The sequence below is a fragment of the Passer domesticus genome, chromosome 9, assembly GCF_036417665.1.
Source record: "Passer domesticus isolate bPasDom1 chromosome 9, bPasDom1.hap1, whole genome shotgun sequence".
NCBI classification, from domain to species: domain Eukaryota; kingdom Metazoa; phylum Chordata; class Aves; order Passeriformes; family Passeridae; genus Passer; species Passer domesticus.
This window is the reverse complement of record NC_087482.1, coordinates 41,597,678-41,619,704: the sequence shown is the minus strand read 5'-3', so window position 1 is coordinate 41,619,704 and position 22,027 is coordinate 41,597,678. Positions and strand designations below refer to the sequence as shown.

At 44.0% G+C, this 22,027-nt stretch overlaps 1 protein-coding gene across 3 annotated transcripts in view; it reads left to right on the top strand.

Annotated features, from left to right (window-relative positions):
- The window catches only part of TAFA4 (TAFA chemokine like family member 4), a 70,692-nt gene that overhangs the window by 5,412 nt on the left and 43,253 nt on the right, over positions 1 to 22,027 (top strand). Inside the window, exon 2 of one of the 3 annotated variants that reach the window (XM_064432996.1) lies at positions 20,349 to 20,484. In XM_064432996.1, the coding sequence (XP_064289066.1) occupies positions 20,405 to 20,484 (80 nt within the window). In that variant the 5' untranslated portion in view covers positions 20,349 to 20,404. Of the gene's footprint in view, positions 1 to 20,348; positions 20,485 to 21,620; positions 21,872 to 22,027 lie in introns of those variants that run through there. The other 2 variants (XM_064432994.1, XM_064432995.1) reach the window with 2 other exon arrangements.

The window sequence follows — 22,027 nt, the reverse complement described above, 5'->3', positions numbered from 1 at the left end:
TCAGAGTTTAAGGCCCTGGGACTCCTTTTCTCAAGGTCTAGTAGAACTCCTTCAGCATCTCTTTTCCCCTTTGAAAATGTGATAACCATCAGGCAGGCGGCTGCTTTGAAGCCGGTGCCAGCCCTGCAGATCAGGAGATCACAGCACACTCACCTGGGGTCAGGCAGCCGGGCTGAGCTGCTCTGCAGTGCCAGAGCATCCCGAGTGCTCGCAAGGACTGCAGAGCATCCCGAGTGCTCGCAAGGACTGCAGAGCATCCCGAGTGCTCGCAAGGACGGCGATTCCGTCAGCCTCTGCCGCCGAAGCCTCTTTGCTATTCTGAAGAGGCTTGTAAGGAGGAACAAAGGACTGCAGATTTCACCCGTTTTGCTCTATTTTATATTTTCCAGCAGTTATTTTGGAGAGGCTGTGAGCTGAAAGGCTGATTTTCTCAGACTTGGTACAACTGTGCCAGAGTAAAGCTCAAATGAGGCAAAGTAGCACTGGGTATCTCCGTGACTCCAGAGGTGACCTGTTTTTTTTATTCCCCTTTCTGTGGTGTTTCAATTTCAGTTACACTTTACAGGCAACATCTGTGAATAAAAACTCTGCTGGGGTCAGGTCTTTCTCCTAGAAGGATATTTCCCTCTGCACAGCACCAGTACAAGTTTTCCCCCTCCTTCCACAGCAGTTGTGCTACATGTGCTGTGAGGTATAACAAGGATAAATACATTAAGGAGCAGCAATCTCACCCTTGGTGTTACAGGATGGTAAAAGGTGGTTAAAGAATTTACTTCTCAACCCTCACTGCAGAGCTCTTGCCCCTTTTTTGATCTCCAGCCCCTTGCAGATCATGACTCAGTCATGTGTTACATCCCTTTGAGCTGAAGAACATGGAATCAGCTTGGACTTTCTGGTTCTGGAAGCAGAAACCTCTTCCTTTCAGAGGAGAGAGCAGAACTCAGTGCTTTAGCTCTTAAAGTATTTGTAGGCGCTTTTTTTTTTTTTTTCTGAGCTTGCAAGAGGCTGCTAACTGCTAAACCAGAATCATTTGAGTAATGCCTAGACATGGATAAACCAATTAAGAGGAGTTCTTTCAGCTTTTTAAAACAAATTGCAAATTTCAGGTTCGTATTTGCATAATTCAGGTTATTAATTCATGTGTTTGCATTTCCTAAACTGCGTGCCAAATTCCCATTTGGAGCAAGTTTCAGAGTGTTGATCTCAGTGTAAAGGGGAAAAGGTGGAAATTGAGTTGTTGTAAGAAGGACTAAGTGATTTTTCTTTTCAACAAAATTGAGTGAGCTTCCTTTTTTTTGGTGTGTCAATTCATTGTCACCTTAAGTATTCAGTGAGAAATCCACAAATTCTTTATTGATAGGGTACCCAACCTCTCCCTCGTGCACCTCTGGGATTTATATAAATTGCAAGTTAATAAAGCTTGCAGCATCCATTCTGTGCATGTGTAATTAAGGAGTGGCAGTGCCTCGGTGTCCTTTGCTGTGCTCTGTGGATTCCAGTGGTGAGGACGATGGCATTTTCTGCTGTTGAGCACAAGCAGGAACATCCCTGCGTGAATGAATCTGTTTGTAGGACCAGGCTGTGCCTGCCTCAGTCTGGAGAGCAGTTACCCTCGGATTTTCCTGCTGCTTCCATTATTCACTGAGAGTTATGTGTGTTTATGATAGTCTGATCAGCAAACACAAGTGTGTTGCAGATGCAGATATATTGGGAAGTACAGTGGTTTACATTAATGGGAAGGATTTATCTTGCTGCTGTGTTGAATTTATGATGCCAAGCTGTGATATTTCCCTGTTTCAAAAATGTTATATTGCAGCGGGCTGATATCAGGGTGATAAAATAAATGTTTCTTTTTTAATTCAAGCCACTGTAAGATGCTAATAATGTTGGAGACAGGAAGAGAAATGCCACATTTCAGAATTTAATGTAGTGCATCCGTAGTACAGTTTCCTGGCAAAATTAAGTTAGCTTGGACTCCTAAATGAAACTTCTTGTTATGTTTAAAGTATTAAACAGGTGTGGTTGAGTTCTTTAGTGAAAGTATGGTTCTATGACACAAGTAGGGGGGTGAATGTGCCCTGCTTAAATTGGTCTTTGGGACTCTGTTCCCTATAATTTACAAGGGCTTGTAGTGACAGGAAAAGGGGGAACGGCTTTAAAATGAAAGAGAACAGGTTTAGTTTCAATATTGAGAAGAAATTCTTCACAGTAAGGGTTGTGAAGTCCTGGCACAGGTTGCTCAGAGCACCTGTGGCTGCCCCATCCCTGGAAATGTCCAAGGCCAGGCTGGAGGGGGCTTGGAGCACCCTGGGGTAGTGGAAGGTGTCCCTGCCCATGCTGGGCTGGGGTTTGGAACTCTAAGGTCCCTTTCAGCCCATACCATTCCATGATTTTAGGATGATTGTGAAAAGAAAATAGAGAAGCTCTGGCTGCTGGTGATGGTCTCTTCACTGGGCATTTGGGAGCCCATGTTCCTTGCTGGTTTCCTTCCCATTTCCTGGCAAATGCTCAGCAGACAGGGTTACTAGGGAGGAAGGAGAGCTCATCTCTTCCTCTTTACTGTTATCTTCTCCTCTGGCCAGTGCCAGGGTCTGTGGCAATGCCAGGGCTGTACTCAGGACACCCATTTGCTTTATTCCTAGAAAAAGTAAGAGAAGTGTGAGGGAAATCTTTGTAGTCTTAATGACCGAAGTGTTGTGGCTGCCTTGCTCTGGGGCATTGCTTCCTCCCCAAGGAAAACAGGGATGCAACTGGAGTTGGCCCAGCTTGGATGCAGGCAGGTGTAAAAGCCTGATCCTGCTGTCTGGTGTGGGCTGTGGCACTGCCTGTGCTGAGCATTCCAGTTTAGTGGCTCTGAAGCACCGTGGTTAGAAGTCAAGTGCTGTGAAAATTTCCCCAAACACAGATCTACAGCAGTGAGAGGACCTGCACACAAACCAGGCCGCTGAGCCTCAAAAAGGAATAATTATTTTGTGGAATACAGAGAGGTTGTGGTGTGTGTGCACTCCTGTTACACTACCCAGTTAAACAGTGCCTCTGAACCTCTGAGTTAATCTCGTTGTTTGGAAGCACATCACAGAGTAATTGAAATTGGGTTATTTAACTGCAAAGTACTATTGGAGTAAGAGTTTAACTGTGGAAATACCTGCCAGTTATGTGGTGTATGGGCTTAACTGGGGCTGAAGGAGGAAAGGCAAAATAATTATTTCAATACTAAACTCTCCCTGTATTTTTGGTGTGCTGCTGAAATTATTCTGTTTTTTTTTTTTTTTTTTTACTAACAGATCTGTTTCTGTTCAGGGACCACTGAAAGCACAAAAGTTTGTTAGATCAAATACCTTTTAAAAACCTGTGCTGATTGTTTAATTTAAAAGAATAGCAGGTAAAAAGGACTATCCCTCCTTTTCTACACCCAATTGTCATGGAGAGATGGATCTGGAGTGAAGTGGGACAATTTCTGGCAGAATGAGTGTAACCTTCCACCTGAGAAATGACACTTGGTTAAGTGGTACAAATTAATTGGTATATTGTGCTTATCCACACACTTAAGAGCATTTCCCTCCAGAACATTTCCTCCTTGCAATGTTTCTAATGTATTTTTGTGACATATATTTCAGTTTAACAACAGATGGATAGTTACAGAATCTATAAACATTAACAGTACTTCCTGTTTATAACTCTGAAAAAGGGGCAACCACTTCAAATACAATTAGTGCAGCCACTTTAAATACAATTACTCACCCTCCAGAGTGTATCACTCGCCTGTGAAATGCTCCAGGTGAGGTTTCCTCACTGGTTGCACCCCAGACTGAGGTGGGGGTGGTTTGGGGAGGATGAACAGGGAGCTGCTTCCTCCCAGTGTCTTTGCAGACAGCTCTGGGAATGAGAAGGAAAAGAGATAATTCAAGCAAAACTCCTGGGTTTTGCATGTGTTGAACATCCTTTTTCTTGAACATGTTCTTCATAAACTATTATGAAGTTCATAACTATTATGAATGATAAACTATTACAGCTAAATCTTTTTGGAAATGTAGAGGAGACAGTCAGCTCTTTGCAATTAGCATATTTGGAAAATACATAATTGTATTGTGGCTAAAGATCTGATCTACCTTCTGTGCTTTCCTCATGTAAGAGGAAAAATAAAGCCTGAATAAAACCAAATTAGTCTTATTTTAAATGCTTTTTTCCCCCCCAAACAGAAGAAACATCTTCTGTTATAGTTAATGAGCACTGTTGTCTTTTGTTTAAAGTCTTTGTTTCAGAGGCTTAGAGCAAAAGGGCTTTAATAATAAAAAGGCCTTCTTCTCTGGAATATCTGTCTGATAATAGCCTGTATGATTTAAGAATAATGCTGTAAAATAATTGGCTTTCAAACGAATAATTTTCTATAACTAATTGGAGGGCAAGTGGAAAATCTGCGTCCTCCAAACAAATGTATTGTGTCTCTTTAAATACCCAAACAATTTTTCCTCCTATTTTTCCACCCTCAAGACAAAAATAACATCAAATCTCATTCAGGTTGTACTTAAATATGACCAAACTGATAATTACATTATTACAGAGAAGGGCAGGATAGCTGGAGGATATGTACAAGGTGCATTAGTACTGCAAATAGAAGCTGATTTACTTATTGATAGTGGAGACACGTTTTAGTCACTTTATAGAATTAACAATTGATCAGCTTGTTAGGTTCTAGTTCTTCATAAGCACAGCATGTTTATTCATTATTGTCATTACATGGTGCAGGCAGCCGAGGTCATGATTAGCAAGGCAAAATCTAAAAAAAATTTAAACTTCATTAAATAGAACTTCTGCAATGGGCAGTTTCTGAGCAATGCACCAATTCTCACTCCTCTGACATAAATATAACTTATACCTGCCCGGCTAATTTGCATTTCATTAACATTTTTCAGAACCATCTATTTGTTTTGCCAAATGCCAGCGATTCAAGCTTGTAAAATTGTAATAAGATGGGCAACATAAAAGCATTACTTCCAAATTGCCTTGGTCACTGTAAATATCCCCCAATCTGCAGCACTGGAACTGATAAACGAAACATGCTGCTGGAGGAGAACGGGAAGATGCTATTCCAATAAATGTATCCATGATTGTTTGTTACTAAGGGTAAGTTATGTTTTGTAAATCAGCATTGACTTGGGCTGGAGCAAACCCGGTAGCAAAAATCCCCACAGAGGCTTCTCCTGCTGTATATGACTAATATATTAAAGAAGATAAATAGTCATTTTTAAAACTTATTACATTGTAGGATTGAACACAAGGGGAAACCATTTCACGAATCTGAAACTTAAGGTCACCTTGAGAAGAAAAGGACACTCTAGATGACTAGAAAAAGTCTGTTTCCTCTAGAAATTGAGATTCAAAGTTTACTCTTTTCAGTATCTTTTATAAAGCTTTAGAATCCCGAGTATAAAACCAGAGTTTGTTTTGATGTGCAAATATTTCAAAACTGTGTAGTGGATAAGCACTTAGACACTCACATCTAACAAGTGCTACAGATGAGCTTCCAGGCTCAGTAATAAAGAAAATGCAGAATAATAATTAATAAAAAATAAAAACAAGAATATAAAGCTTTTTTTTGCTAGTGATTTTTATAATATAATCCAGAATTAAGGCTGAACTTTCTAAAACATTTCATTAGACTGTTTCATTAATTTTGTACCTTTTTCTTTTTTATTTATTAGCATTAAAAAAAATCGTGATGTCTATTTTAGTCATACTGAACACTAACAAGCTTTTGGTTCATAATTCAGACTTTTAGGAGTATTAGAATGTGCTCAATAGCATTTTCTTAGGGCTTGCTAATAAAGTTAATGAATTTTTTTTTCTATTAGTCAGTCCTAGCACAGATAATACTGCTCCCCTGTTTGAGCTGTAGCAAATCAAGACAACATTGATTTTCTTTAAGAGATGAATAATGAAAGACCTACATTCTTAAATATGTAGATAAAGATAAGTAACTTAATTAAAAAATTATCAGTGGAAGGTAGTAAGATGAATTAGCTGCTTTAATTTGTTGTATATGTCAATAAGCTGTACCATAACCCGGAGTTTTGCATACAATCCATTTATGATATCTTTTTCTCCAATTTTCATAGTGTCTTTGGCTGCTAATTCTTTTGGATATCTCTCATATCTCAGAACGTTAAATTCTTGGAGCTTTCTGCCCTAACTGAGCAGTGTAGGTGTTGACTCTGCAGATGTTTAATGTCCAGAGCAGTGCAGCCTGATGAAAATAGCCCTGCCCTGATCAATAATGATGTTTACAGGCTCCGTCCTCGGCGGTGAAGTCAGGTTACACAGCCTGATTGTTTTTCCAGTGACTGGCAAATTCTGCTGTTTGATCACATGTGCTATGAATATCCCAGCTGGCGAAATTCCAGGCTGAATTGCTTGCTATTTTTTGACCAGCTTTACAAATTATACATGATGGGAAAAGGGACGGCTCGGGGCCCCCGTCTCTCATCCAACGCTGCTTTTAATATCGAGGAGGCACCATCAGGGTGCACAGGGTGGAGGAGGAGCTGGGAGGAGGAGCTGCTCCATTAAGATGTGGTGTTATTAAAGGAGGAGACAAGCAGCCTGGTGCTGGAAGGGCTCCTCTGTGTCTCACACACCCAGGGGTTTTTTCAGTCTCATATCAACGGAGCAGGCACCCACACCAGTCCCACTTGATTCTCTGGTGGGAGTGATGCTGTGCATGGCTCTGCACCTGGAATAAAGCTTTCACAGTCCTCCTGCTTTGATTCTAAGGGACTCAGGAGTCCTGCTGGTTTTCAGGCTTGGATCTCAAATCCCAATGCAGCTACAAATGCATCATTTGCCAGGCATGGCTGAGCTTCTGCCTCAGGTCCTTGGGTCACTGCCTTTCTCTGGGAAATGCATTGTCCAATGGCCGGGGTGGAGTTCAGATATTCCTGTCTTTTTTAGGCATCTCTGTTTGGTTTCTAGGCTGGGACAGAGATGCTTCACAGAGATCTGCAGATTTTGCCTTCTCCTAACTCAGGGCTCTCCCGTGTGCTGAGAAAAAAGGGGCACCTGTAGGTGAGCCAGACCTGCAGTGGGAAGGGGCTGGGGAGGTTTTATAAGATCTCTGGTAAAGCATTGCTTGGCAGACAGGACAGATTTGAGCAGGATGTCTCTGTAGAGCTCCCACAGGATGGTTTGACAGTAAAGTGTAATTTGGGCAGCAAATTTTACTCTTTCTGCTCCACCCACCAATGCACCCAAACTGCAAAGTGCTGGGGGTACTCTGATGATTCAGGCTTCACTTTTTTAATCTAAATTTATTAATTTAACCTTACTTCAGCTCTTGGGTAAACATAATATTTGTGTCTCTGAGATGAGTAACAAACACTGTGCCACACTGTGGGTCTTGCTCTGTTAGGAGTAAGGGATGGGAGTCAGTGTTTCTTGTCCAGAACAAGATTTTCAGAACCGAAGATGTAAATAAGAGCCAAGGAAAATTAATTGTCTATATTTTTATTATACAGCACATCTTTCTTTGAGATAATTAAAAAAAAAAAATCCTGTTCCTGCTGCAAGATCACTGAAATTTACAGCACAGATTGATCCAGGTCCTATGTGCCAGGGGAGCAACCTCTGGATTCCTCCTTTCACTCATGGTTTTTGCTCAACACTGTTTAACACACAGCCAGGACCTGGCTGTGGTTCTGTGTTCTGGGACATGAGTGGCCAGGATGAGATCTCCAGGGGATCCCAGATAACCTTCAGCTGTTTCCAGGCTGTTGGAATGGAGCTCAAGCTGGGCTTGAGCTTCAGAGACCTCTGCTGACTTCAGAGAGGAGAACAGGAATCTTCAGAAAGCAACACTTTCCACTTAGGGTGACCATCACAGGAACATTGCATTATTAAATTAGAAATTTTTCATGTTCTTGAAGACTAAATGCTGAGACCTTCAGGTTAAAAGGCAATGGATTATTTATGCTATGCTGATGTTCTCAGGTGATAAATTGGATGGTGCTATTGCAAGCAGTGAAATAATTAAGAATTCTGGTACAATTGAGAAGTCAAATTAGAAAGGATAAAATCATGGCTTAAGAAACCAACTTTGGCTGGAGAGTAAAAACAATTTAAAATGATAAACCATGCTCTCCACTGGCCATTTATTCTGGTTTATGCAGCACTATCAGTGTTCCAAGTGGGTTCTGTCTTTCTGACACACAGCTGCCACAAGACACTTCATACTCACAAGTACTCCTCAAAATCATACAGTCTGAATGAAGCTGAGCAAATAAATACCCAAGTAGCTATTCTATTTGCTCAAAGCCATCAGCCTAGAAAAAGGACCAGGAAGGTAAAATAAGGGTGATTGCACTCTGTGGAAAATGTCCTTTGGGTTTGGCTCACCAAGCAATTTCTTTGAGCAGAGAAGTGAATTTTTGCCATTGTCTGTCAATTTTAAGGGAGGATAGAGGTGGACAGGCTTCATCCATGGTTTAGAAATGGTGTATTAGAATAAATTGGCAGTACATAACTATGTGAAAACATGTGGGGTTTGCCTAGTGCAAGGCACAACTCTAAATTAAAAAAATATATCTTACTTTTTGGATGTGGTGGTACCCTCTGGTGAGCGAAGGTTTGGCTGCTGCAGCCTCTCTTGCTAATCTTAGCCAAAAAAATTTGTCATTTGCAAGGAGGGGTTTCAGTTGGTGAGGGGAAAATATAAATCCAGTAAGTAATTTTTTCCCTATTTTTCTTTAAATTAGTGTTGCTGTTCTCATCTAATTAATGACCAGTACTGAAGCAGAAGACTTCAATTCCTGCTGTGGTCCTGAGAGGTAACATTTTTAAGGAAAGCAGTTTTTAATGTAAGCCAGTCCTGTGACTGTCTTTGCTGTCTTGCCTGTTGCCAGGCCATGGAAATTCTGTGCAATAACCCTGGAATTTGAACCAATGGTGCAACCACCCCATGGGCCTCTTTAAAAACATCTCTCACAGGGCAGGAAGCTCAGGTGGGAGCAGTTAAACTGAGAGAGTTCCACTTTTGTGTTCCAGTTCATCAATCTTTAAAGAGACACCAGTAGGTCAAGTGGGTACAACACTGATCAATGGGCACGAGGAATCCCTTTTGAAAGCAATCACAATTCATCTCCAACGGGCAATAGAGAAAGTAAAATAAAAAGGTACAGCCACTGGGGTCCTGGTGGGGGAGAACTTAATTAGCTGAGCACTCACACACTCTTCAGAGAGCTCTCCCTTAGAGCCCATAAGGGATTTGCAATCCATTACATTTTTGGAGGGCAGGTTCCCTGCGATGAGACAGTGACAAAACCTGTCTGTCCCCCAGGCTCTTGCCAAAGGCTCCTTGTGTAACTGCACCCCAGGAATTGCCTGGCCATCACCTGAAAGGCAAATACATGCTGGGCAGGACAGCAGCAGCTGTCTCAGCACCCTGCAAAGTGCTCGTGGTTGATTTTATTTGAGTTACACTTGAGTTACAAGCAGTGTACTATTAAAACTCTGTGTGGTAGAAGTAAATGAGGCACATTGAGGGGATGTTTTAATGGCATTTTTGGTAGGAAAAGCTTCTGGAAAGTTGTACATGAGCTGAAATGACTATTCAGTTGCCCATCTGAAATCACAAAAAGTGATATTTGAGATGTTTCATACCTGTTGCTAATTCCAATATAATTGAAATTTGGAGGTTGCTCTCTTTATTGTAGTTAAGTTTGAGTACTGTTTCCCCCAGGACAGAAATTCACAGACCATTTACTCAAAAATGGTAAAAATGTGTGCTGTGGGAATCTGAAAGCCAGGGTTCTGTGAACAGTCAGAAATCAGAGAAATGGAAGACGCATGCAATCCATTTCCTTAAACAAAAATGTTCAGCAGAAATATCTGAGTGTCTGCCCAAAGTGACTGAAATTACTGCTTCTTATTCAGGTGCCAATATCCATAACCTCAAGCTCAGGAAGCACAATCCAACTTCTGGCAAACAATATCTCACTGCTAAAAGAGAGAATTTAATGTGCCACTACGTTAACTTTTTTTTCCTGTGAATCTTGAGGTGGGTTTTTTTTCCCCATAAAATCTCAGTTTCCTGGATGAAAATAATTGGAGAAGATTTTTCTTTTCTGTTTTCTAATTATTTTTAAGAGAGTTAATAGCTCTCTAGCGGTGATGAGAAGCTGATTAAAAGCTGATTGTTGTCTACCCTGAAAATAAACAATCAACGATTTGTTACTTTCAACAGATCTCACATCTTTAAGGCAATCATAATTGCCTTCAAGAGAGGCAGGGGAAGTGGGGGGAATCTCATACTTCATTTCCAACCCTGAGCATTTCAAAGCATAATCAAAATTATACCACTCACCCTCCCCCTTGCTCTTCCCATCATGCACATGGTTGCATGACCATGAAGAGGCTTTTGCATGAATGAAGAACAGGAAAAGAAAAATCTGTCATAGGCAGATTGGGAACTGAAAGTCTGAAGTTCAGGCTTCTCTGAGCTTTGTGAAAATAATTATTATTAAAAAATAAAAAAGAGACCAAAAAAAAATCATATAAAGAAGAAAGTTTCCAGCCTTAGCCATGAAGAGGACATGGTGTTACTCACTCAAAGCCTGGAGGATCCTCTGGCAATCCAGGTACTTGAGAAGGGAACACCAGTTAACACCTCTCTTACTGTTTCTGGAGAGCAGTTTTCAGGTTTTGGTGGCTGCTGCTCTCCTCTCTGGCAGTGCAGCCACAGGAAGGTGTCTGGGACATTTAGAGGTTTGCTGCTTTTCCACTGCAACAGTGCCCAGAGCTCTGTGTGGCTTCCTTGAGCCTGTCAAGGGATAAAAACAGCATCCAGCAGAGGATTAACCTGCCATGGGAGGCCTATTCCATGACTGATCAATAGGTACCTCAGGGGGGTCTCTATCCCTGCCTCCCAGCCCATTTTTGGGGGATTCACACATGGGCTGCTACCAAGCAGGAGAATTTCCCAGAGGAGGCAGGGAGAGGGGCTGTGAGAGCAAGAAACACAGAGGGCTGGGATTCACAGGAAAGGAGGCATGAAGGACTGGGCAGGAAGAGGAAAGGATGGAAAGGATGGAGGAAATTCCTTCTGGAAGTGAGGTGCAAACTTTATGGAACTTCTGAAATTTTATTGCATAAGGGAATGCCATTCCTGGTGTGTCAGGAAATGAAAATAGCTGGGAGTGTTGCTTTATGTACTCATATTGGGATTTGGAATTTTTCTGGTTACCAACAGAAAGGCAGGACCTACTGGAGGGATTTGTCAATCTGTGATGTGACACCTTTTACTTTTGAGAAACAATTCTCAAAATGGTGGGTCAGAAATCGTATTTTGGAATTCTCCTACTCAGTAGAGCAATGTTTTTCCAGAGTAATTTGAGGAAGTTACTGATAAGCAAACAATGGTTTCTAACATTAAGAAGCTGATCCCATAGCATCAAAGTCAAGTGACAAAACCAGATAAAGAATCTGGGTTACAGCTGCCTGGTCTGTGCTTCCCTCACTCTGTGCAAGTTTCATCCTTCATTATTGAGATTCTGTATGTTAGGGACAGAATTTCAAACCACCCCATGACTGTGTTGTTTTGTTACCAAAATGGGAATACCAGAAATGCTCCCTTTCAGTTCCCTAGCAGTTATCCTGTCCTGCCCCACACCTGCCAGAGAGCAGGGACAGCACAGCACAAGGTGCTTTGCTATTGGGTTATGTAGTGGATACACAGGTGATAAAAAATGTGTGTTCAGCCTGTAATTACACTTCTGGAAATTTAGTGCTTTATTTATGAAATGCTTTTCCTTAGAATCTTTAAATAATTAGCTAATGAGTCCCAAGTGGAACAATTATCCCATATACCCAGACAGTGGGGATTCTTCATCAGCCAACGTGCATCCCGTGCTCATAAAACATGCTTGTGTTCTAAAAGCAAAGCTGGCTGCTCCGTGCTTTCCTCTTGGAGCTTTTTGGGGATTGAAACCAAAGCAGGGACCAGGTTACATTGGTGACAGAGGAATGGACAGGCCCTGTTGCTGTCAGACACAGCTTAGGGAAGCACGAGTGGACACGCTGTGAGTGAGGTGGTTTTGGGAATAACAAGAGACTAAAATATTCCAATGCAGGAGAACCAGAAAGAACCAAATTTGTTTGCACAAGGACCTTAAGAACCACCAGAATATATCTAAATACAGCACACCCTGACTCTGCCTGCATGAAAAACCCAACATGTGCAGGAGGCATTTTTAGTTTGTTTCTGCCAGGATTTTCCTCCAGTAACCTCTGACTTGATTCAGGGTATTGAGGATGACACTGAACAGTCACTGACTACATCACATTTATATCCCACTGGTTTTTTTTGCTCCAGGGCATAAAGGATATGTTGTCCTGTTACCCTGAGCAAACATGTCATCCAGCCCTGTGGATGGAGAAACCTTGACCATCCCACAAATGTTCATCCAATTGAAAGAAATCTGCAGGAACCAGGCTCCATGAGATTTTGAGCAGTTTGTACCAGTAGTTTCCCCCACTTAGATACAGACAGTTTCTCTTTGTGCACACAACAATTAATCTTTGCAGGACACTGAATTTATTTTTATGCTATTTGCAGTAGCTACAGATAGCCACTTTAAATCCTGCCCTTCTTTAATGAAAGCCTCTTCAAGGAGACAGTTGACATGTCTCCAACAAACTTTTTTTTCCCCCCCTGACTAAACAAATAGTTATTTTCACCTTTTATTACCACTTGCATTTTCTGACTCTCTTAATTTTAATGTTATTTCCCTTGGATTGCCTCTTGTTTTTAATTTGAACAGCCAGCCTCAGGAATTACCTGCTTCTTGCATGTGAGCCCTGGGCTGGCCACCACACACCCAGAGTAGGTCTGGGGCCTCCCAGAGCATTATCCAGAGGCACAAATGGACAGGAATTTCCTAATCCATCCCTTCCATGCCTTCCTTCCTGCTCTGAGTGACCAAAACAACCACCAGCTCACCTGGGTCCCTGGTGAGGGGAAAGGAAGGTGAGTGACCTGCTCTACAGCAGGTCAGTTATCTTTGCCTTCCAAGGGAGGAATTAAATTCCTCCATCAGCTCGGGGTATAGAAAACAGTGTTTAATGGCTCAAGAGACCTGTGTAACAACTTTAATGCTTTGCTACCTGGCAGGCAAAGTTTGCAGTAGGGGAAAATGTGTTTTTGCTGTGTCTGAAACATTCTGCTGGAGAGATTTCCTTCAAAGACATTTCTCTCCACTTTTTTTTTTTTTTGTGTGCTGCCTGCTTTAGATGGGAACTGCTCTGCTTCTGGGAGGGCAGCTGGGAGTGGAGCAGGGCACTGTCTCTGCTCTGTGTCCTCTTTGAACAGGGTTGGAGTAATTCCTGCTCTCCCCTGAACAAAGTGCCTGAAGCCTGCACACCTCTTAAGCAGGGCTTGTGCAGGGAGGTGGAGAAGATTTTGAGCAGTGAGGGACTGAAAGAACCTGGATAATCACAAGGAAAAATTCTTTCTGATAAAGGTAATTGAAAGAGTTGAAATTCTGTGCTGTAATGAGATCTCCTGTGTTGGCTGCCCACATTGACAAGTCTGTGCAACCTTTAAAATGAAACCTTGATGGTGATACACCTCCCTTTCCTGGAGTTTGGCAGAATGGTCCTAGTGGGGTGGTGATGAATAATAAATAATGCTGTATGGAGAAAAGGCTCTATTCTGCCTCCACTTGACAGAATAGCTGCTCTTGGCCCTGTGAGCAGCCCTCTTGGTCTGGGTGGACTTTATCCTGGAGGAAAGATGAGAACTCACTTTGTGTTGAGAGAGCAGAGGAAGCAACAGCTTTGATTTTAAACTCTTCCTTACTCTGCCTGGACTTTGGGTTTTCTGGCAGCCAGCCCTCAGTCCTTTGCTTAAATTTCTTTCCTGATCCTGTGCACTGCTCTTTCTGTTTCTGTGTGACCTGAGCTCTGCTGGCTCAAATTTGGAGGCCACAGACTCTGACTTAAAACTTAAGACAGACTTAAAACTTAAGTTTTTTTAAGTCTGTCTTAACTTAAACTTAAAACAGACTCTGAGTCCAATGCAAAAACCTTTCCAGGAGATGATCCACCCAAGTGGCTACTGTGACTCTGGCACTATTAACTAATGAAGCCTGTGGTGTCTGGGCTAGATAATTCAGGTAATTTAGGCATGTTTTGCAGGATACCCTCCCAGGGCATCATCTTTACATGCCCATAACAGACAAAAGGTTTATTCTGGTGTTTAAAGGAGGTGGTGAGGACAGATTTACCCTAGAGAAGTCCAAATGCTGCTGAAGACAGCCTCAGTTCCCTCCAATCCCATGGCACAGAGGATGAATGTGTGTGTGTGGATGGTCTGACTGCTGTGTGGTCGATACCTCCTGTTATGTGGATATAACAGCAGCTCAGCTCTCCCTCCTCAGGAGGATGTGGGGTTTATTTCCTCTAGCTCTCACTGACATTGTTTTCTTTTCCTTCCCTTCCCACCACCCCCAGTTCCTGTTCAGTGAGATTTTGAAATATTCCTGTGGAAAGGCCTGACTAGGGGTGACAGACTGAGCTGCTGCCAGCAGAGACTGATGTCGTAAAAGGGACGTGATGTCATAAAAAAACAGTTCAAAAATTGTTCATGAAGTGTGCAGGGAGTCTGCTGGGGTCTGAGAGTGCTGGGCACTGCTGCAGTGAGCCTGTGGTTTTTTGGATACCTGCCTGGGTGATTTTTGTGTGGTCCAAAGATCCTTCTCACTTCACTGTGCTGTGGGGAGCTCGATGTGACCAGTCCTCCAGCCCTCAGAGATTCCTGCAGGGAAGCAGAAGAGCTGATGCCGACTCTGGGAGTAAAGGAAGAGGGAATAGGTCCAACAAAAGTTTTATTTTCTTGCAATGTGAGCTTAGTCTTGTGCTACCTTCCAGTACCTGAAGGGAGCCTATTGGAAAGGTAGAGTTGTACTTGTTACAAGTGCAAAAAGTGGCAGGACATGGGGGAATGGATTCAAACTAATAGAAAGTAGGTTTAGATTGGATATTAGGAAAAATCCTTTACTGTGAGGGTGGTGAGGCCCTGGCACAGGGTGCCCAGAGCAGCTGTGGCTGCCCCCCCCATGGAAGTGTCCAAGACCAGGTTGGATGGGGCTTGGAGCACCCTGGGATAGTGGAAGGTGTCCCTGGCCATGGCAGGGGGTGGAATAGGATGGGCTTAGAGGTCCCACCCAACCCAAAAGTTCTGTGATTCTGTGGTTGTACTCCATGGGTAACCTTAAGTCCTCTCTCAGTTTGCCCAGTGCCTTCCTACCTGGTGTAACCCTACTTGCTGTGAGTAAGGATTGGCAGAACAGAGGCCTTTAAGGTCTGACACAGCCCAGTGGGATGTGCCAGCTGGGAAAACAACGGGAATGTATCGGGAGGCACAAGCTGGAAGGTGCAGTGATTAAGGTGAGGTTAATTAACTGCTGGAATAACCCGGCCGAGGGGGATTTACTGACCCTCAAAGCCTCCAGATCAAGCTGAGTTACGTGAGCTGGTGTAGAGATTTCTGGGTGAGGGTTAAGGGACCAAACCCAGAACGCGAGCCGCGTTATTCCCTGCATCCGCCCGCTGCCGGGGCCGATGGGCGCCGGGAGGACAGGGCTGTGACCGGGGGCTGGATGCCAGCGGGACCCTGCGGCAGCCACGCGTTCACAGTTAATGAGCGGCGCTAATTGTCCCAAGAGGAGCCCTGCTGTACGGAGCGCCGGGCTGGGAGCGGGGCTGGAGCAGATTCCCGAGCGCTGCCCCGAGCTGGGAATGCGGCAGGAGCCGCATGGAGCGAGGCGCGCGGCCGCCAGGGGGCAGCACCGCCCCATGGATCCTCGGGAAGCGCCGGGAGCGGCCCCGGCTGCGCGACAGGGACCTGTGTCCCGACAGGGATCTGTGTCCCGACAGGACATCCGGGACCTGTGTCCCAACAGGGACCTGTGTCCCGACAGGGATCTGTGTCCCGACAGGGATCTGTGTCCCGACAGGACATCCGGGACCTGTGTCCCGACAGGACATCCGGGACCTGTGTCCCGACAGGGACCTGTGTCCCGACAGGACATCCGGGACCTGTGTCCCGACAGGACATCCATCACCTGTGTCCTGACAGGGAGATCCGTGACCTGTGTCCCAACAGGGACCTGTGTCCCAACAGGGAGATCCGGGACCTGTGTCCCGACAGGGATCTGTGTCCCGACAGGGACCTGTGTCCCTACAGGACATCCGGGACCTGTGTCCCGACAGGGACCTGTATCCCGACAGGACATCCGTGACCTGTGTCCCAACAGGACATCCGTCACCTGTATCCCGACAGGACATCCGTGACCTGTGTCCCGACAGGGAGATCGGCCACCTGTGTTGTGACAGGACATCCGTGATCTGTGTCCTGACAGGGAGATCCGTGACCTGTGTCCCGACAGGAAATCCATCACCTGTGTCGTGATAGGGACATCCGTGACCTGTGTCCCGACAGGGAGATCGGTCACCTGTGTCCTGACAGGACAACAGTGACCTGTATCCTGACAGGGACATCAATGACCTGTGTCCCGAGAGGACATCCGTGACCTGTGTCCCGACAGGGAGATCGGTCACCTGTGTCCTGACAGGGAGATCAGTGACCTGTGTAGTGATAGGGACATCGGTGATCTGTGTTGTGACAGGACAACAGTGACCCGTGTCCCAACAGTGACCTGTGTCCCAACAGGGACATCACTCACCTGCACCCCGACAGGGCCATCGTTCCTGACAGGGACAGTCACCTGTGACCCCTGCACCCTGACATCACTCACCTGCAGCCCTGGAACTGCTCCAGGCCACGGGGCAGCATCAGCACACAGCCAGGGAGGGTTTGGGTTGAAGGGGCCTCAAAGTCCATCCCTGTCCTGTGCAGAGACACCTTCCACTGTCCCAGGTTACTCCAGGTTTCATTCAGCCTGGCCTTGGACACTGCCAGGGGTGGGGCAGCCACAGCTGCCCTGGGCACCCTGTGCCAGGGCCTTGTCACTCTCACAGGAAAAGCTTTTATATAACACCTAATATAAATCTCTCCTCTTTTCATTTAAAACCATTCCCCTTGTCCTGTCAATACCTGCCTGTGTAAAAAGTTGTTCTTCCTCTTTTTTTAAGTCCCCTTCAAGTGCTGTCACTGAATTACTGTGTGTAGTGATTTAGCCCCAAAATGGGTTCTGGGTTGGTCAGCCAGTGTGTAGGTGTTTGCTTTAGCTCTCTCTTTTGTATCTAGCTTCCTTTAAGCAGCAGCAGTTTTCAAATACACACAGTGACCTAACCAGATCTTTCCCTCCTCCTCTAAGAAATGTCAGATATTGCTCTATTTTCCCTTTGTCCTTTATTCTGTATGAGACGAGAGTTTGGCCAGGCTGACATTGGGGTTAAAGTCAGGCTGGCAAATCCCCTGAACAGTACGTGGCCCCCAAATTTCTGTCCTTCTCACCCCTTGCTTTACAGAAGAGGATACTTTAAGAGATGCACAGTTGTATTTTAAGTGAGGAATTATTCAGAATGGAGAAATTAAGGCCTTTTAAATATTTAATGAAAGGAGGTTTTCTAAATTATTTAATAGCTTATTATAAAAGATGGCACAAAATAGTTTAGTAATTTATTCTTTGCAGAAAGTAGCCATAAAAAGCATTTTACAACATGTAAATATTGGTAGGAAATGTACCTAATTTAAAGTGTTATCTTATTCCATCTGTCAAAGGAATTATACAGTGCCTATACAGTTTTCAAATAACTTTAGACCTTTATTGTTTCTGTTCTTGAAACTCTTCCCTGGCACAGGGAAATGCTGTTTACACCCATTTTACTCAAGTGCAGAGGCACAGAGAGCAGATTGTGCTGGGACCAAGGCACAGCAAACCTGACCATTGCAATTCCCTCCAGATCCCAGAACCCACAATCTTCATTTGCCCTAAATACTGACCCAGGGGAGTGGTGTAGCCTCTGGGGATCTCCTGTGCAAAGCAGGAGCTGTTCATGGCCAGTCCATGCATAATTACTGAAAATGGAGCTTTTCTCCTCTCCAATTCCCTCTTCCTTCCTTTTTACATCTTTGCTGGAGTTGGAGGTGGGGTTCAGCTGCTCACTGGCCAGAGCTCACTGTAGAAAAACAAAAAAGCAGCTCTGTTTTCCAAAGTAATGTCTCACCCTGAGACAAGAGAGGGGCCAGCAGTTAAACCCACTTTTCACAAAACACACACAAAACATGCTTTTGCCATGAAAAGCCTGGAATTCCTCTTACAGTTCTTAACCAGGTGAGCCTCTTGTTTCTGTTCTGATCTGTCTCCTTTATTGACATAAACCAGCTGAAGCTGGTTTCAGGAGTTTGCCTTAATCTCCCCTAATACAACTCTATTTTTAAAAGAAATATCCCTGCCTGGAAGGCATCAGAAAGCCTGGAGATATGCAGGTGGGTGTATCATCTGTCACTTTCACTGCATCCACTTAATTAGGATGAGCTGGACTAATCAATACTCCCTTGCCTTTTACCAGTGTTTAACATGTGTTTACAGAGCAGGTTACACTGATGTTTGTATTTACCTGTAGCTGCATCTGCACGGGGCTTTATTTTCCTCTCTAATAAAAATTATGGAACAGATAAGCACTAAAAGCCAAGTTAGTGTATTGCAGTATTGATTTCTACAAGAGCACTGTAAGAATGTATTTATCTACCTGTCCTATTATGAAATGGGTAAAAATGTACCACATAACCATTTCAGTCAGTCAATGCTAAATTGAAAATCCTGTTTGTTTGCTTCTTCTAAACAGGTCTTTTGAGGCACACTGTTGTTTTATTTTTATTTTTTATTTTATGTGTATTTTTGGAAGAAAGGATGAATGCAGGATGGTAGTGCTTTTTCTTAAGACAACTCTTTGCCTGCATTTTGTTTTGATATCCACTGCTGATTTGATAGAACTGCTGATTTTGGCTCACCCTGGACCTCCACCTTGGAAAGCAAAGAGAGTAAAATGTGATTAATTATAGATTGCTGGCCTGGCACCTCTTTAATTCCAGCAATTACTCCATTTTCTCATGGCATTCTGAACAAAAAGGAGCTGTTAGGGCCAGGTTGGATGGGGTTTGAGCAGCCTGGTCCAATGGAAGGTGTCCTTGCCCATGGTTTGAAGCAAAATGAGCTTTAAGGTCCCTTCCAACCTGTTTATGGAAGGTTCTGTGATTCCATGAGCATGTTGAGCCAGGGGCTTTCCTGTCCTGAGCTGCTGAAAGGTGCTATGTGCTTTTATAACCCCAGACATGCTCTGCCCTACAGTGTAGTGCTGTAATTTTGTGTTTCTTGAAAGCAAATTTCTAATTGATCAAAGGAGGAGTAGAATGAAAAGAATGGTGGATGAGAAAAGGTTGTTTGATGGCTGTCTGGGTGAAGACCACATTATTATTACTCTCACAAATTGCTCTGTGTCATGTTTTCAGTAGCAGAAGGTCAAGCTGTGCCCAGGGATGGAAGTGAGAGAACAAATATAAACAGCAAAGAGGCCTGAGTGTCTGTAAAATGGAGTGTTTGAGCTCCTTACTCTGTAGAACATGTGTCAGAGCTGCTGTTTCCATGTGGAGATTTCAAAGTGCAACTCCTGGGTTACAGCCTGAGCTGTAACCTGTGTGTTTCTCATGGAGAGGCCAAGAAAACTAAGGTTAAAAAAAACCAAAACAGGTTTAGTCACCTGGGAAAGATTTGGATGACCAAAATCTGAAATGGCACACTGATTTTAGAACTTCCCAGGTGGGCTGCAGGTGTAGGTGGGCTGGGTGATGTGAGGGGTGATGCTGGAAGCCAGGAGAGGCAGCAGGGTCAGAGGGTGCAATGATGCACAACCCCAGACACTCTCCTGTGCATGTGACCCCTCTGCTGAGGCAGCCTCCAGGGCCTGGGCCAAATCTTCATGAAGAAAGTGACAGATTTCCCCACTATCTTTAATAATCTCTGCTTCAGACTGTTGGAGTCTTCATGGAACCATGTGGAAATGTGTTTGCACTGTGGTGCAGCCTTAGAGACCTCACAGCTTTCCCAGCAGCTGGTGGAGAGAGGGCACGTGGTGGGGAGAGCTCAGTGAGCTGCTCAGATCCTGTTTGCAACCCCATGCCCAGCAAACTCTGCCTTTGGTTAATGCAGTGATACCTCAGAGTGCCTCACCACAGCCTCTCTGTGCTCTCAGGAAGAAAAGAGAAATGAAACTGCTGCCTTTTGCCTCGGATTGCACTGTAGATGGCACTGTGAAACTAAGATTTTGGTAACAAAGATGTATTTTACAGCACCTTTGCAGACATTAATTGCAGTGTAATGTGGCTTTCTTTCTAGGTCCCCGAAGTGAAGGAAAAATTCTGAGATGCAGAAAGGCTTATTTGCTGCTGCAAATGGGAATCTGGAATAACTATGAAAAACACACTGAAATAATTGTGTTTGACTGGAACAAAATTCTTGCAAAGTCCCCAAGGTAAGAGCACTTTTTATCTTTCAAATGACACTGAAGATTCTCTGTTCTGGTTAGCAACAATATCCACTTGAATCCAATAGAGAATGAAGGCTTGACATTTCTGAAAGCAGCAGCCCAGTGACGCTGAAGGGCTCGGCACCCCTTGCTGCATCTGTCTGCCAAATTTCATTTTTTCTCTGCCTTTTCAGAGGTGCTCTTGTATTTCTTTACATTAGCAGGCTGAAAACTTGTATCCTGTCTACCTGCAAGGCAGACTGAAGCCTGCAGATGTGTCCCTTGGATGGTACTGGATGCTTTTAGCAGCCTTTCAGTTTGGATGTGAGCAAGTGGATGCTTTGTGGTGATACACTTATGCCTGGAATTGAATGTTCTTACACAGGGCTGAGGTTACCCTGTTAACCTGATGAGCCCTGCTTTCACATTCCTTGTTTAATGACTCAAAAGAGTCAAGCTCAGCTGGGGAAAACTTTTGAAAATAGCTCAGTACAAGACTATTTGCACTGAGACCAGTTTTGCTGCTGCACTGGAAATGTTGGGAACGCCTGGGTCCACTAAAGTGCTGAAAGAGCAACTGTTGAGCTTATGATGCATGATTTAGGACCATAATCCACCAAATCCCACCAGAAATGGCATGTTCAGAATGCCTGAGCTGGGGTATGTAATTCCACAGGAATGCTGGAGGAAGGTTTGTGTCTTCATGGTGATACACCAGAGTGACACCAGAGCTGGGGTGATGCTTGGATCAGATCTGAGTGCTTGCATTTACAGCAGCAGAAAGATGGGATTGGGAGCTGAGCAGATGATGACATCCTATTCATGAGCTGTAACCTGTATGTTTCTCATGGAGAGGCCAAGAAAATAAAGGTTAAATTCAGCTCTTCCCCCCCCCCCAAAAAAAAAAAGGTTTAGTCACCTGGGAAAGATTTGGACGACCAAAATCTGAAATGGTACAGTGATTTTAGAACTCACCAGGCAGTTTTCTTAGGCTAATACTGGACCAACAGCAATAGTGACATTTATGCTGGTTTCACAGTGACTCAACCCCATTAGCTGCAGTGACATTATGGGTTCAGCTGCATGCAGGAGGTGAATTCGGTTCAGCTGCTCTGAATTAACCTGGGAGAGCTCCAGAAGAGGGTACTTATAGGGTGGGTGAGGAGCAGAGGTGTCTTTATCTTCTGGGCTTGATTCATGCTCACAGAAGTCTCCTGTGTACAGCTGTAAAAGGCCAGCAGGGTGTTTGTTCCTGCATTCAGGGTGGAAACAGATTGGGCTCAGAACAGAGCATCTTATTAAGCCAGAAAAGGTACCCTCTTGCCAAACCTTAAAGTGCTTAAAGTGTGGCTTCTTTACATATAATTTTCATTCTCTGAAATCTGTAGACATGGTGAGCTGTTTTTTTTGCAATATTTATGTAATTAAAAAAAAATAATTTTAGGCTGAAGGTGTTGGGGTTTGCACTAATGTATTTCCTTCTACAGTGTAAACCAGAATTTATTGCTGAAATATATTTACATGTAGCAGGCTTCTGGTCTTTTAAATT